This window comes from Aotus nancymaae, unplaced genomic scaffold (assembly GCF_030222135.1).
Source record: "Aotus nancymaae isolate 86718 unplaced genomic scaffold, 86718_ANA_hifiasm-v0.15.2.pri h1tg000097l, whole genome shotgun sequence".
NCBI lineage: Eukaryota > Metazoa > Chordata > Mammalia > Primates > Aotidae > Aotus > Aotus nancymaae.
This window is the reverse complement of record NW_026988512.1, coordinates 2,139,749-2,153,011: the sequence shown is the minus strand read 5'-3', so window position 1 is coordinate 2,153,011 and position 13,263 is coordinate 2,139,749. Positions and strand designations below refer to the sequence as shown.

The following is a 13,263-nucleotide window of genomic DNA, read 5'->3' as shown; positions in this document are numbered from 1 at the left end:
TTATGTTCCAAATGTGATGGGTTTATTTTATTTTACTCTAATGCAAAACCAAAGATTGCACTATAGCACAGAGACCAGTATATTACAAGGTCATGAAAAAATGGTGTGGGACATGCAGGATGTGACGTACAAATCGGAGGGGCAGAGCGTCTCCTCTAACATGACACTAGGCTGTCACTGAGGAACACGTGTAGTAACACTGCAGAACTGAACTGAAACGTGGCACAAACATGACGACTTCCAGGCATGCCTTCAAGAGCCTCCCTCAGGATGGACTCACAATCCCTAGACTTCAGTGTGGGGAGGATTACAATTCTTTGGAAGAATAAAAAGTTCACACTTTTGAAATTTCACAGAATTTTAAGGCCAAAACATAGTGGGTTTTCTCTTCACTTCCAGGGACAAATCTGATGGTTTCTTCAAACCACATTAAGCTTCCAGTTCAAATCCCAAGCCAACCTTGTGACCTCCTGCACTGAAGTTCTTTCCATCAAGTAAAGCTGATAAGGTCAATTTGACTCCTAGGAAGAAGAAAACACCACAATCACTTATAACAGTATTATATTAGATCTGAACGTTCTAGAAACAACAGATGGAATCAATGGCGTGGATTGTAGCTGGGTATAAGAGTTATGAGCAAACAGCTATTACTCAATCAGTTATTTATAACCATCTGATGTGTAATAAGGAAAGCATGATCATGGCAAACTTTCTCTGAAGTTCAGGGTTAAGGGCAATGGGTGACCAACCAAATTCAAAGGCCAGTGTGACCACATTATAGTCAGAAATACACATATTTTAAATGCAAAAGTATTTGATGTTTTGTTTCCTCTCTGAACAACCAAATGTTACAACATGGTCTGAAGCAACCTGCAGTGACTATAGGTTGTTCTCAGGTGATTTTCATTCTTCTCTATCACCTTCCACCCCAACCCCTGTGTTACAAATTCCTTTACTTACCTGGTCGAAGGGTCTGAGTATAACCCAGTCCAATCAGGCTGGCATTATTTACTTTAGCCTAAGATTAAGAGATAGAATAATAACAGAAAACAGTGAATTACTTTGTGCATCAAGTTTCCAACGTTAAAAGTACCCTAGATGCTAAGAGCCAATCTAGAATTGCTGATTTTTTTTTTCTTAAGATGAAGTTTCATTCTTGTCACCCAGGCTGGAGTGCAGTGGCACAATCTTAGCTCACTGCAACCTCTGCCTCCGGGTCCAAGCGATTCTCCTGCCTCAGCCTCCCGAGTAGCTGGGACTACAGGCATGTGCCCCCACCCTGGCTAATTTTGTATTTTTAGTAGAGACGGAGTTTTACCATGTTGGCCAGGCTGGTCTCAAACTCCTGACCACAGGTGATCTGCCCACCTCGGCCTCCCAAAGTGTTGGGATTACAGGCGTGAGCCACTGCACCCGGCCAGAATTACGGATCTTTTAAGAAGTCAGTAAGACTGGTAGGGGTGGGAGGTACCTTAAGAATGCATGCTTCAAGGCCTCAAGCAAAATTTTTAAACACTACGCAACCAAACACCCTGAATTCTCTGACATACCAGCTGACAATCTCATTCTGTAACAGTGGTTACAGAATGCACTCAGGTGACAGAAAAAACAGATCTAGGTTCAAATTGTGGCATTGCCAGTTCCTGTGTGACCTTGGGCAAGTTAGCAGACCTTTCTAAGGCTCAGTTTTCTCATCTGTAAAACAGGGATGAGGATAACACTACTTGCCAAATGGAGTGGGTGTGAGGATTAAATGAGATAATATACATAAAGCCCTTAGCACAGTAACTGAAATTTAAGAGCTCAGTGTTATTTTCAGTAAGAGTTACTACAGGAACAGAAACAGTCATCTAATTCCATGAATTTCCAAATAAGAAAATTCTGAGGCCAAAGTGATAAAATGACTTGAGGTCAGACAACAGATACATGGGAAGAGGTAGGACTAGAACCCTGATTTCAAGCATAATATTCTTTTTTTTTTTTTTTTTGAGATTAGCATCTTGCTCTGTCGCCCAGGTTGGAGTACAGTAGCATGATCTTGGCTCACTGCAATCTCTGCTTCCCAGGTTTCAGCAATTCTCCTGCCTCAGCCTCCCTAGTAGCTGGGACTACAGGTGTCTGCCACCATGCCCAGCTAATTTTTGTATTTTTAGTAGAGACAGGGTTTAACCATCTTGGCAAGGCTGGTCTTGAACTTCTGACCTCAGGTGATCCGCCTGCCTCAGCCTCCCAAAGTGCTGGGATTAAAGGCGTGAGCCACCGTGCCTGGCCGCATAATATTCTCTTCACTACACAATGAGCTGGCTTATTAAATAAAGAACAAACAAATTACACTCATATCACAACATTCACTGAAAACTTAGACACAAACATAAGAGCAGATCCGATCTGGCAGCACATTCTTACAGAGAGAGAAGTTCTACAATCCAGCTTGTATTTAGCAGCAATGCCAAAACGGGTGTTGTTACTCCCAGCCGTCCAAGCAAGGTTTATTGACGTTTCAATCTTCTCATTAACCTTCTGGTAGATAGAACCTCCAAACTCAGTGCCATCATTCCTGTTTTCATAGATAAGAAAACATCATAAATATCTGGTTTGTACCATTGTTATTATGGTATAAAAACAAATCCTAAGACTACCTAAACAAGGATCCCACTTTGTAACTACAGATTTCAGCAAATTTCTAGCATAAATGACTAATAAACAAAACACAGAACTAAATCCAGCTATGCCAGTAACGACTGCTTAATTAAAACATAACACTTGATTCATTTACTTGGCTCCTCCACATGATGTGAATTTCTTAAGACAATTCAGTTAAGCACAAAGGCAGACACCTCAGGTAAGTATAATCTATAGGTCTCTGAGAAGTTCATAGAACTTAGAAACTTCAAAGTAGAGTTCAATAAAGATTCTGCAAAAAATAAAAAGGTAGAGGGGTACAGGAATAAAACCAATTCTGAATTTCCTTTAAAACATAATCCTGCAGTTACAAAGCACCCTCCCTACGATACCGAGGGTGCACTGCTCCAGAAAAGCACCTCAGTTATTGCTTCCAAGCATGCCAGAGGTGAGTCCTTGGGTTTTCATGTTTTCCCGATAATACTGTTTCATCAGTTTCAGTAACTGTGTATAACACTGTTTGCCTTTGTTTTAGCCATCATATGAATTAGAGTATCTAGCAGAGAGGAATCTGCAACAGTTTTAAAACACACAATTTGCCCTTTGTTTTTTCTTCCTGGTATAGTAGCAGTGTCCAGTAGGCCCAACATAAAATACCATGTAAAATTTCCAATTCAGCCCGCCACACGGTGCAGCCTGCGTAACTGAATCCCAGGACTCTTTCAGAGCTCCTGTTATTTCTGAATGCATTGGCGGTACCTGGGTTCCAACTGAGAATACCTGAAACCTCAACAGAATTACTGGGATATCCCAGGATGCTCACATCAATTTGGTAGTTGTTGTTCGTGACCCAAACAGACCTATTTCCAGTTACTACCAAGATGAGAGGGCAGCAGAGTAAGCAGGAACATCTCCAAAGGGTCATCTTACCATGAGGTAAGCCAGGCTCTGGGCTTTCTCTATCCCAGTGGTTCTTCTACAGAGGCTAGAGCTTCCTGAATTTTGGGGTACAGGCTGAGGGGACAGTGACCACCAGCAGCACAGCACTGCACACCATGTGCACCAGCCTCCTGGCAAGGTTTTGCTTGCACCGCAAGGATAAGTGTTCACCAAGGCATGTTAAATCTAGAATGACCACTTCTAGCCTTCTCAGCATGCTTATGGCTACAATCTTTTGGGCAAAGACACTAAGGAATAAATTATAAACACTCACACATGTGTGTGCAGCTGGAAGTCTGCAGCCTTGTAACCCAGGGCGAAATTATTCTGTGACAGTTTGGATTTGGCTGTGTCAAAACTCATCTGATAGCCAGCAAGCCACCCTTCAAAGGCCAACACAGCCCAGCCATAGATGGTTGGTCCAGAAAAATCTATATCAACATTACTGCCAACGCTAAAACAATCCCGTTTATAGGAGGCCTTCAATTTCCCACTCTTCTTTCTGCAACAAACAATGAAAACAACATGAGTTTTTACTACTGTCTAGGAATTTTTAGAGTAAGATCCACTCTCTTCTCCCAATGTAAATATTATTTTGGTACATGCCACATATATAGTAAAAACATTTCAAATGACCTAGTTCTACAAATATAATGTTGTTAGGATTAGACATGTATAGACTATGATCATCTATTACTCATTATAAGTTCAAATGATAGGATACTTCATGGTTTATTTCACAAAAGCATGAACAAAAGTATAAGATATTTCAGTGCCAAATGAATAACCTGAAGATGTATGTATACAGATGTATGAGAAGCCAAATCTCTTTAAACGTTTCCAAATGCCAAATGACACAAAGAGTTAACACCCAATACACATTATTAACCTATCATGGAGAAAAGTGTGCTTTTTTGAAGGACAATACTGAAAAAATGAAATTAGTTCTTAATAGCCCTTATCCTATTCCAATCAAGCCTCGTATAAGAATATTTGTCCTAAAGCTAACTGAAGTGTGTGGCAGAAAGAACACACCTGTTGTTACGGCTGAGACAAATGTCACTTTGCATTCATCTAGCACCTTTGTCCTTCAGATAACAAGGACCCACATTAGGCAGATGGGAAATGACACAATCTCCCTTTTTTTTATATGAGGAAATTGAGGTCAAGAAGTTGGGGGAGTTACAGAGGTTAAGAAATCAAGTAGGCAGCAGAACTAATCATTATAGCATTTGAGAGCCAGGAGATCACCCTCTTAAGAGATTAACTTTTCAGCACCATAAGGCAGGGTGAGGGAAAAAAAAAAGAAATTAACTTTCTCAGCAGAATACCATGTCCATCAATCTTTAGAACTGCTTAAGATTCATCTATGGTCTCAAGACCCTTCTAGCTCCTAAATTTTTTCTATATGTGCCTCTCTGAAATAGATTTATACATTTTTGTTCATCTATTCAGTTTTCAAATTGTTCATCCTGCCGTGGAGGGGAGGGATCTTCCTTTATCTTTACTACATACATGTGGTCTCCAGGATTCTTTATAGCAACCTCCTAAGTTCTTCCTGCCTCTGAACTTTGCACTGTATCTCCTTCTTCTAAAGTTCTCTACCCCTTCAGACTCCAAAAACGTTTCAGGAAATAGGGTTCGAATAATTACCCTGTGTTCGGTACAAATATGGTATCAAGAGTCAGTTTCAACCCTTCAGCCAACTGAAAAACAAAGATTTAAAATAAATAATTAGTAATTTTCAATCATTTATCTGACTCAAGAAACCAATTCTAAAGTTTCCTCTAAGTTCTTTAACAAAAAAAAGGAAGTCATTCAAGAGAGTGAAATATTAAATTATATAACAAGTGAGCTCTCCATCCTCCTGCCCCCTCAACCCAGCCTTCATGATGGTTCTCCCACCAAAAATGGGGCAAATCCTATTTTAGCAAGTTACAGAAAATACAGTTCAAAACCAAACAGAATTCCCATACAACAAAATCATCTTGATACTCTCTTGAAAGTGTGGTAATGAGATAACCTGACATTTAACAAGCAATCTAAGTAATTTACTCAGCTTTGGATATATAGTATCTATACACGGTATCTATACCAAAAACAGTGCCCTGTACTTATTGGGCACTTGACAAATATCTAATAGATTTTCTCCTTGAAAACATGAGAAAATTTTAGAACAAGTTTCCTATCAAGTCAATTTTGGAACAATTACAAAACTAAACCAAATTTCCACAAATAATTTGTTCTACCCAGGAGCAGCTCAGCTGTTTAACAGAGAACCAGTCAAAACAAAGATGTAATATAATAACTAGAGTACTCACAAACAAAGCCTTGTTTTCTAGAAATATAAGACATCAAAAAAGGCCACATGCAGAGAAAAAAATGTGGCTACTAGATAGGTTGTAAGATCTCTTTTGATTATATTTGGGGTTTGTTCATCATTCAATCTATAAGATAAATTGAACCTATTAATAACTTCTAATGTTTTCTCTTACCTTATTCTCCCAAGAGATTTCTGTCCCTAGAGTATTGTCTGTGTTCCATTTTTGGGTGAAGGTAAGTCCATAGTCACAGACCTTATATTTGGTTTCTAGGTTGCCTGATGCTTTCCCTGTGTCAGTGTAAGCATGACCAGAAGTAGAAAATTCCTGGTAAGCAAGAAAAAATAATTATTTTAAAATTAGCTCATCAAATAGAAAATATTCACTTTGGGAAGCGGTGTTCAACGCATCAGAAACAGCACCACTCAATGTTTGCCACGGCCCTACCCTACAGCACCTTATTTCCTCCTTTCCCCTTGTTTTTCTAGTCTCTAAGTCTTTTAACCAGTTTTGCCAAGCACAGTGGCTCAAGCCTGTAATCTCGGCATGTCAGGAGGCCAAGGTGAGTGATTGCTTGAGTCCAGGAGCTCGAGACCAGTCTGGGCAACACGGCGAAACCTATTTCTACAAGAAATACAAAAAACCATCTGGGCATGATGGCACCAGACTGTAGTCCCACTCTGAGCCCAGGAGGCGGAGGTTACAGTGAGCCGAGATCGTGCCACCTCACTCTAGCCTGGGCAACAGAGTGAGACCTGTCTCAAATATAAATATATATATCAGTTTCAGATCTTCCATTATTCTACCTCTCTTATTGATATTTCTTGTTCCATATACTCTCTTACTAAATGGGAATCCTAAATTCTCTCCTTTAAAAAAGAAATATTTTTACTGAAAACAAATATCTTTACTAAAAAGACAAAAAATATTACATCTTAAATATTTTACTTTCATGACCTAAAAAAAGATTATCAGTTCTCTGCTATATATTTCAAAGTATTAGTTAATTTAAAGGTGCTAAAAAATCCCAAAATACTGCCCTCCTCCCTTTTAATAGAGTCAACACTTCACTACTTCCTTTTAAAAAAAACATATATTTTATTGTGGTAAATATATTTAACATAAAATTTACCATTTTAATAATGTTTTAAGTGTACAGTGAAGTGGCATTAAGTACAGTCACACTGCAGTGAAAACTTTAATGCTTGTGTGCAAAACTGCAAAACAACTACTTAAACAATTTCAGTATTTCAAAGTACTACCCATTTTTCAAAATAAAGTAGAATGCTCTAATTTACCCTTCTTTCCCCCTTTCTATCCTGTCTATCTTTAAGAGTGCTTCTACCAAATAGTATGAATGATTTAAAATATATCCTTCACCCTAGTTCAGTGCCCTTTAAATCATACGACAATAAGCAATTAGAAACAGACCTCCTTCTGGAGAAAGCAGTCAGCACCTGTCACTGACAATCTATGAACTGGCAAGAAAAAACATTCTGATTGGTCCTGTTTTAGGGAGCATTTCTGAAACCCTGCCAACAGTAATGAGATGCTGCCAACCCTGACCAGTCTGTTTCACTGCCTGCAACATGAATCCTCTCCTTAACAAATACCCTGCCTCCTAACTCTAGTTCTTCAGGCAGATGAGACAACTGGGAAGCTATGATCTGTTTATCAACACCACACAGACTGCTTTCAAACAGAGTATCATGCTGCATATTTAGGGGAAGGCCTTAGTAAAAAATGATAATGTATTAATCATGTTTAACAGTTCATATAATTATTTTAATGTGATAGTCGTTTTTCTTTTAGTAGATCCAACAATCTAGTGTTTTATTTTTCACATTTACTTTTCACAAACTTGACAAGTATAACAAATGCAAATCTTAATTTTGGTGTTAGAAAAACTTTATGCACAAAATTAAGGTAGGGGGGTAGTCTACATTTCTCCCTTGTCATCAAATTATTAGCTTGAAGGTCTGTCATGAATCTAAAATGCCACAGGTACAAATCTCAAAGAAAAGGCTAGAATGTTCTAAGTTGAATTCCAGGCTCACAATTCACAATTCGGTTTGTGTCTAATGTCATAATTTGGTCATACGAGTGCAAAATACATTTATATCATGCATATAACATGCATATAGCTCTACATTAAGTCCTTAGTAAGCAACAAAACAAATAAACCTGTTACTGTTAAGTAGAGGCACGTGAGAAAAACATCAAGCCACAATCTAAGAAATTTGGAACGATTGAAATTTATCCTAAATCAATACCAGAAACCAAAAGCAGCCACAAAAACAAGCATACAAATAAGCTTTGTTTCTTACCATCTGAATGAATATTACCACACAACAGCAGCATGAAAGGGAGATCAAATTTTAGTTGATGATTTTTGCAACACAAACCTAATGAGCAAATTCTGGAACTGACACAAAATGGGAATGATTCTTCTATTTTAACAGAACGATATTATAGCATGCCCATCTTAGTAAGGGAGGTATATAGAAAAACCCAGGGAAAGAATGACTATCACAAACCATGATCATACAAAGTATAATTACAATTCCACATGCCTTTGTCCTTCTAATTAAATTATACATCTAGAAATAAAATTTGCATTGGTTTGAATGGATAAATACCAAAAATGATGCAGCCAGTGAGGAGATATCAGAGCACAAGGTGAATGAAAAGTTAACCTACTTGCTGAGATTTAGAACAAAAGCTTTTTTTTTTTTTTTGAGATGGAGTCTGTCTCTGTCACCCAGGCTGGAGTGCAATGGTGTGGTCTTGGCTCACTGCAACCTCTGCCTCCCGGGTTCAAGTGATTCTCCTGCCTCAGCCTCCCAAGTAGCTGGGACTACAGGCATGTGCTACCACACCCGGCTAATTTTTGTATTTTTAGTAGAGACAGGGTTTCACCATGTTGGCTAGGCTTGTCTCGAACTCCTGACCTTGGTGATTTGCCTGCCTCAGCCTCCCAAAGTGCTGGGATTACAGGCATGAGCCACTATGGCCGGCGAAAAGCTATTGTTATTGATACTCTAAAAATATGCCAACATAGCCTTTACTGTAGTCTTAACTTCCAGTAAAAAATACTTTATAAACATCAGTTAAAAACTGTAGAATAATCTACATGCATACATGCAGAAACACATTTTATTTGTATATTTTGTTTCAACTAATCAAGAAGGGGCAGAGTAAAGTCCATTTGTTTTTGCAAAAGCATAATAAAACTTCCATGAACCCACTATCATGGAAGTAAGGTTTTTAGTGCCCATATACATATTCATGAAAGTATAAAAATATGGCATGGGTCAAAAAATATATATTCTCTATCTTCTGAGTAAAAACTGTAGTATACTCTTATTATGAGAAACACAAAAGGTGTCTTCAAAAATTCAACTTGGTTGTTTATTTTAATTGGTAAGAAGGCTGTTTGGAATCTGAGAGGACAAAGCTGTGGGGAAGACAGCAGGTGCTGGTTCACGTAACTAGACCGTCATGATTTTTACACAGGTTCCTTTAAGTTAATTATGTTACATCCATTAAAAATATATTAGATACTCACCACTCCACTACAAGACTTGGTTTTCAGGTCTATCTTGACCATGCCAAAGCCTACACACACACGCAAAAAAAAAAAAAAACAGTAATGTAAAAATGTGACATTCACTAGTTTTTGCAACTCAGAAATTATTTAGCCCATAGTACCTTCCATATTAAAAATGCATAGTATTTTCATTAGATGAGAGTTCTACAAGAAACTGAAGTATAACCAAATAAATTCAGTATAATTTTCAAGCCTTCAACGTGAATAAAGATATACTTTTAAAATATAAGTTAAAAAAAAAAAATGAAAGGAACATGCACTATTCCAAGAAGCAAAATTACTGAAAATGGTGTGCTGCTGTATATATAAGCTTCAAATATACAATTAACATCACTAGGTAATAAGAAAAAATCAAACATATACAGCACAAAAATTTAAATTTTAAAACCTAAAAAGAAATGTTTATTTAGGGTCAGAATATACATTACTCCAAAGAAGTCAAAAGTTACGTTGCCACTTTTCTTTTTTTGAGACGGAGTCTCGCTCTGTCACCAGGCTGAAGTGCAGCGGAGTGATCTCGGCTCACTGCAACCTCCGCCTCCTGGGTTCAAGCGCTTCTCCTGCCTCAGCCTCCTGAGTAGGTGGGATGACAAGAGCGCCACCACGCCCAGCTAATTTTTGTATTTTCAGTAGAGATGGGGTTTCACCATGTTGACCAGGACGGTCTTGATCTCCTGACCTCATGATCTGCCTGCCTCGGCCTCCCGAAGTGCTGGGATTACAGGCGTGAGCGAACCGGACCTGGCCTACATTGTGCCTTTCATAAAAACAATGCCATTGTTTGGAAGGAGAAAAAGTACTACCCCCTACTTTAACTGTCCCCAGGGCCAGAAAAGAAGACATAAATGTTATAGATTTACATTATTTTGCATTACATATAACATTAAATATGGACATATATATACATTTGTATTACGTATATAATTGCTTTTAATGCTTGTAAGGGGTTCTACTGCTAAAGAATGAGATCTAATAGCCTGTTAATAGTTATCCCCTTAAATCTTGTGAAGTGGATTAATGCTGACTTACCCTTACTTTTCTAGCACAGTACTTACACAGTAGGCATTCCACACTAGCCTTTACCCAAAATTGGAAAGTTACAATAGCATGCTTACCATATCCTTTGTTGAAGACATCCTTAGCAGCCTTTCCTAGGTCACAGTAAGTTGGTGTGTTACACATATCTTACAAAGAAAAATGGGGGCAAAGGAATAAAAAAAAAATTTAGTATTTATTCACCCACAGTTCCTCTGCTGTTTCATCCTGTGAGAACGGGTATACAGTTTTCTCTTCCTTTGTATCATTAATGCTTCAACTCTAATGCAATCAAAGGTATGAGACGGTATTCTGTTCCTTAAAAAAAAGAACTTTCCAGAATATTGAGAATAAAATGGTTTTCCTGTGAGATTCAGAGGTCATCTTTCTGATTGCATTTCAAAGAAAAGTAAGTTCTTACAGGATGGTAAAGATGCTATGTTAAACTGGACTTCTTTAAAAAAAAAATGCAAAATTTACCTTAGAAAAATGTCTCTCAGGCTCTTATGAAACCAAAGACCTGTACAAGACAACAATGGAAATTTTTAAAGAAACTGTTAAAAGATGGAATCAAAATCCTCAGTGTCAATATTTTTCTCCTCAGAAATTCAGTTCTTAAAATAAGAATTACCAAATTAAATGAAGTGTATTCATCTAGAATATACCTTCTCTCAAAGCTCTTCTTAAAGTGCTATAATTTTACCCATTAACCAGAAAAATGATAGATTCTACCTGCAGCAACCCGCTTACCAAAAGTTAGCGTAAACTCTGAAGTTAAAGCCTTCAAAAACCACAGGTGCCTTGATTTTTCATCTTGCCTATTAAAAATTCGCCCAGCTTTGCTCCTGGTAAAATGACCTTCACATCAAATTCTCAGAGCTACCAACACTGCTGAACATCTCATTCCTTTGCCCTCTTTGTATCATGGGAAATCTTCCTGCAGCAGGTTCTTCTGTATTCCTCTCGCAGGCTCAAAAGCTGTTTAACGATTACAGACCCACCTCTAGCAGTGCCATTAGCCCAGCGACTATGTCAGAAAAATCCAGACTATCAGCTAGCCCTTGCAATTGCTATGCCTGAATGATCTACACATTTAAGCTCGTATTTATTTATATGTAGCCCAGCTCTTAATCTAGGCTTCTGCTAAGCTTCTGCCTGTCCCATCATACCAAATATATAGATATGACGCACTTAAATGGGAATGCATTTAAATTTTGTTCCTTAACATAAATTTGTCAAATATGACAGACACTATGATATGAAGAAAGAGAATAGTATAAAAGAAAAAAATTAAAGAGGAAAGGGTAATATAAATGTACTGACTCATTCTATAGTAAAACTTTGCTCTAAGCTACAAGGTTTCATAGTGAACTTTCAGAACGATTATTTTATAATTCAATCCCTTGTACTAAAATGATCAATTCTAGACTTTTTATATTATCTCAATTCTAATTTGATATTACTCTTTATGATCACAATTGATGTTGATGTTTGTTGAAATTTCCCCAGAAGTCTATTAATTTGGGAGGTAAATATAGAAATGCAGTCAGTATATATTGAAATAGAAATGTTAAAGCTTTACAGTCTGATTTTTCATACTGCCGAGGACGATACACTTAAATGTTTAGAAGCACCATATCTATGTCTAGGGACTACTTTCAATATTTTACTATTTTGCTTTGTTATTTTTCAAAACCAGTACCCGACACTATGCAGAAGTCACGTAGCCGGTTTATTTGCTAACTGACCTCAATTCTGCCTAGTGCAAGCTGCCTTTTTCAGGCCCATGATTCTGATGGGACATGCACTGCTCGTATGATCAAGCAAAAATCGAGAACAACAGAAACTTCATGTTCCTCAAGAGTAAAGCTACGGCCACACGTCTCCACCAGCTGTACAGAATGCACCTGCCCGCAGGAGACGCACACGGGGAAGGCGTTACAAAGCCACTAACTTGACAGCCAGTACAGAGCCCGTTTCGTTCCTGGTTTCTCCGTTTTGAGCTGCACGCAGGGCAGCCTCCCTCGGCCGTAAGGAGGGGAGGACGGGCCTGATGCTCTACAGCAATTCCGGAGGGCAGGGGCGGGCGGAGAACGGGACTGGGGTTCGAGGATCCAACTTCCCTAGAACCGATCTCCTTTCTAGCTGACCCCTGGGAGGAAAGTGCGGTCCGCGCGCCGGTGGGGGAGGTCGCGGCCTGCGCCCGGAGGCCACTCGCCCCGCCGCGCTGCGGCTCCATCGCCTGAGGCGGCCCGGGAGCGTCCCGGCGGGAGCCAGCGGCCCCAGCCCCCCGCTCCCCGCCCGGCCCGCGCCCCGCCCGCCTGCTCCCTGCCCGCGGAGCCTCTGGTAGGCCCGCCTCCCGCCCGGCGCCCTGCTCGGCCGTGGCCCGCCGCTCTCCGGGCCCGGAGCCCGCGCGGCCTCGGCTCTCCTCACCTCCACCCCGAGGGGCTGTCTCCGCTCCGCCAGGGCAACGCTGAAGGTCTTCAAACCAACGCCGACCGCGCCTGCGCGGCCTCGTTCCCTCAGCCGCGCCTGCGCGCCGTGCCTCCCCCCGCTCCTGTGCGCCGGCGTGTGGCCCCACGGTCGCGCGCTACCGGGCAAGGTGCGCAGACGAACGGCCGGGCGGAACCAGCACCACCAGCTGTCCGGCTCCGCGGCGCGCGTGCGCAGGAGGGCCGGGCACGTGGGGTTGACTGGGGGTCCGAGAGGCCGGGGACCGCACCTGTGCCCGCTGGG

General features: G+C 40.1%; 1 protein-coding gene across 3 annotated transcripts; it reads right to left on the bottom strand.

Annotated features, from left to right (window-relative positions):
- Nucleotides 1–13,048, bottom strand: VDAC3 (voltage dependent anion channel 3). Of its 3 annotated transcripts, none has more exons than XM_021675837.2 (10): nt 12,961–13,048; nt 11,008–11,047; nt 10,608–10,676; nt 9,451–9,500; nt 6,057–6,209; nt 5,215–5,267; nt 3,836–4,063; nt 2,407–2,557; nt 961–1,018; nt 1–521 (listed from the first exon to the last, which is right to left on the bottom strand). In XM_021675837.2, exons 3-10 carry the CDS (start codon nt 10,672–10,674, stop codon nt 430–432), a joined length of 852 nt encoding a protein of 283 aa, XP_021531512.1. In that variant the 5' UTR covers nt 10,675–10,676; nt 11,008–11,047; nt 12,961–13,048; the 3' UTR covers nt 1–429. The 3 variants fall into 3 exon arrangements, with proteins under 3 accessions (XP_021531512.1, XP_064226102.1, XP_064226101.1); XM_064370032.1 differs by lacking the exon at nt 12,961–13,048 and adding an exon at nt 11,529–11,547; XM_064370031.1 differs by lacking the exon at nt 12,961–13,048 and adding an exon at nt 11,278–11,459.
- Between the last annotated feature and the right edge of the window lie 215 nt (nt 13,049–13,263).

Excerpts from the sequence above, each read along its gene's own strand:
- VDAC3 (XM_021675837.2), bottom strand. The coding sequence starts at position 10,674 with ATGTGTAACACACCAACTTACTGTGACCTAGGAAAGGCTGCTAAGGAT. Across the intron at positions 9,501-10,607 it reads TGTCTTCAACAAAGGATATG|GCTTTGGCATGGTCAAGATA; the intron begins GTAAGCATGCTA and ends GTGTGTGTGTAG. Across the intron at positions 6,210-9,450 it reads CCAAGTCTTGTAGTGGAGTG|GAATTTTCTACTTCTGGTCA; the intron begins GTGAGTATCTAA and ends CTTGCTTACCAG.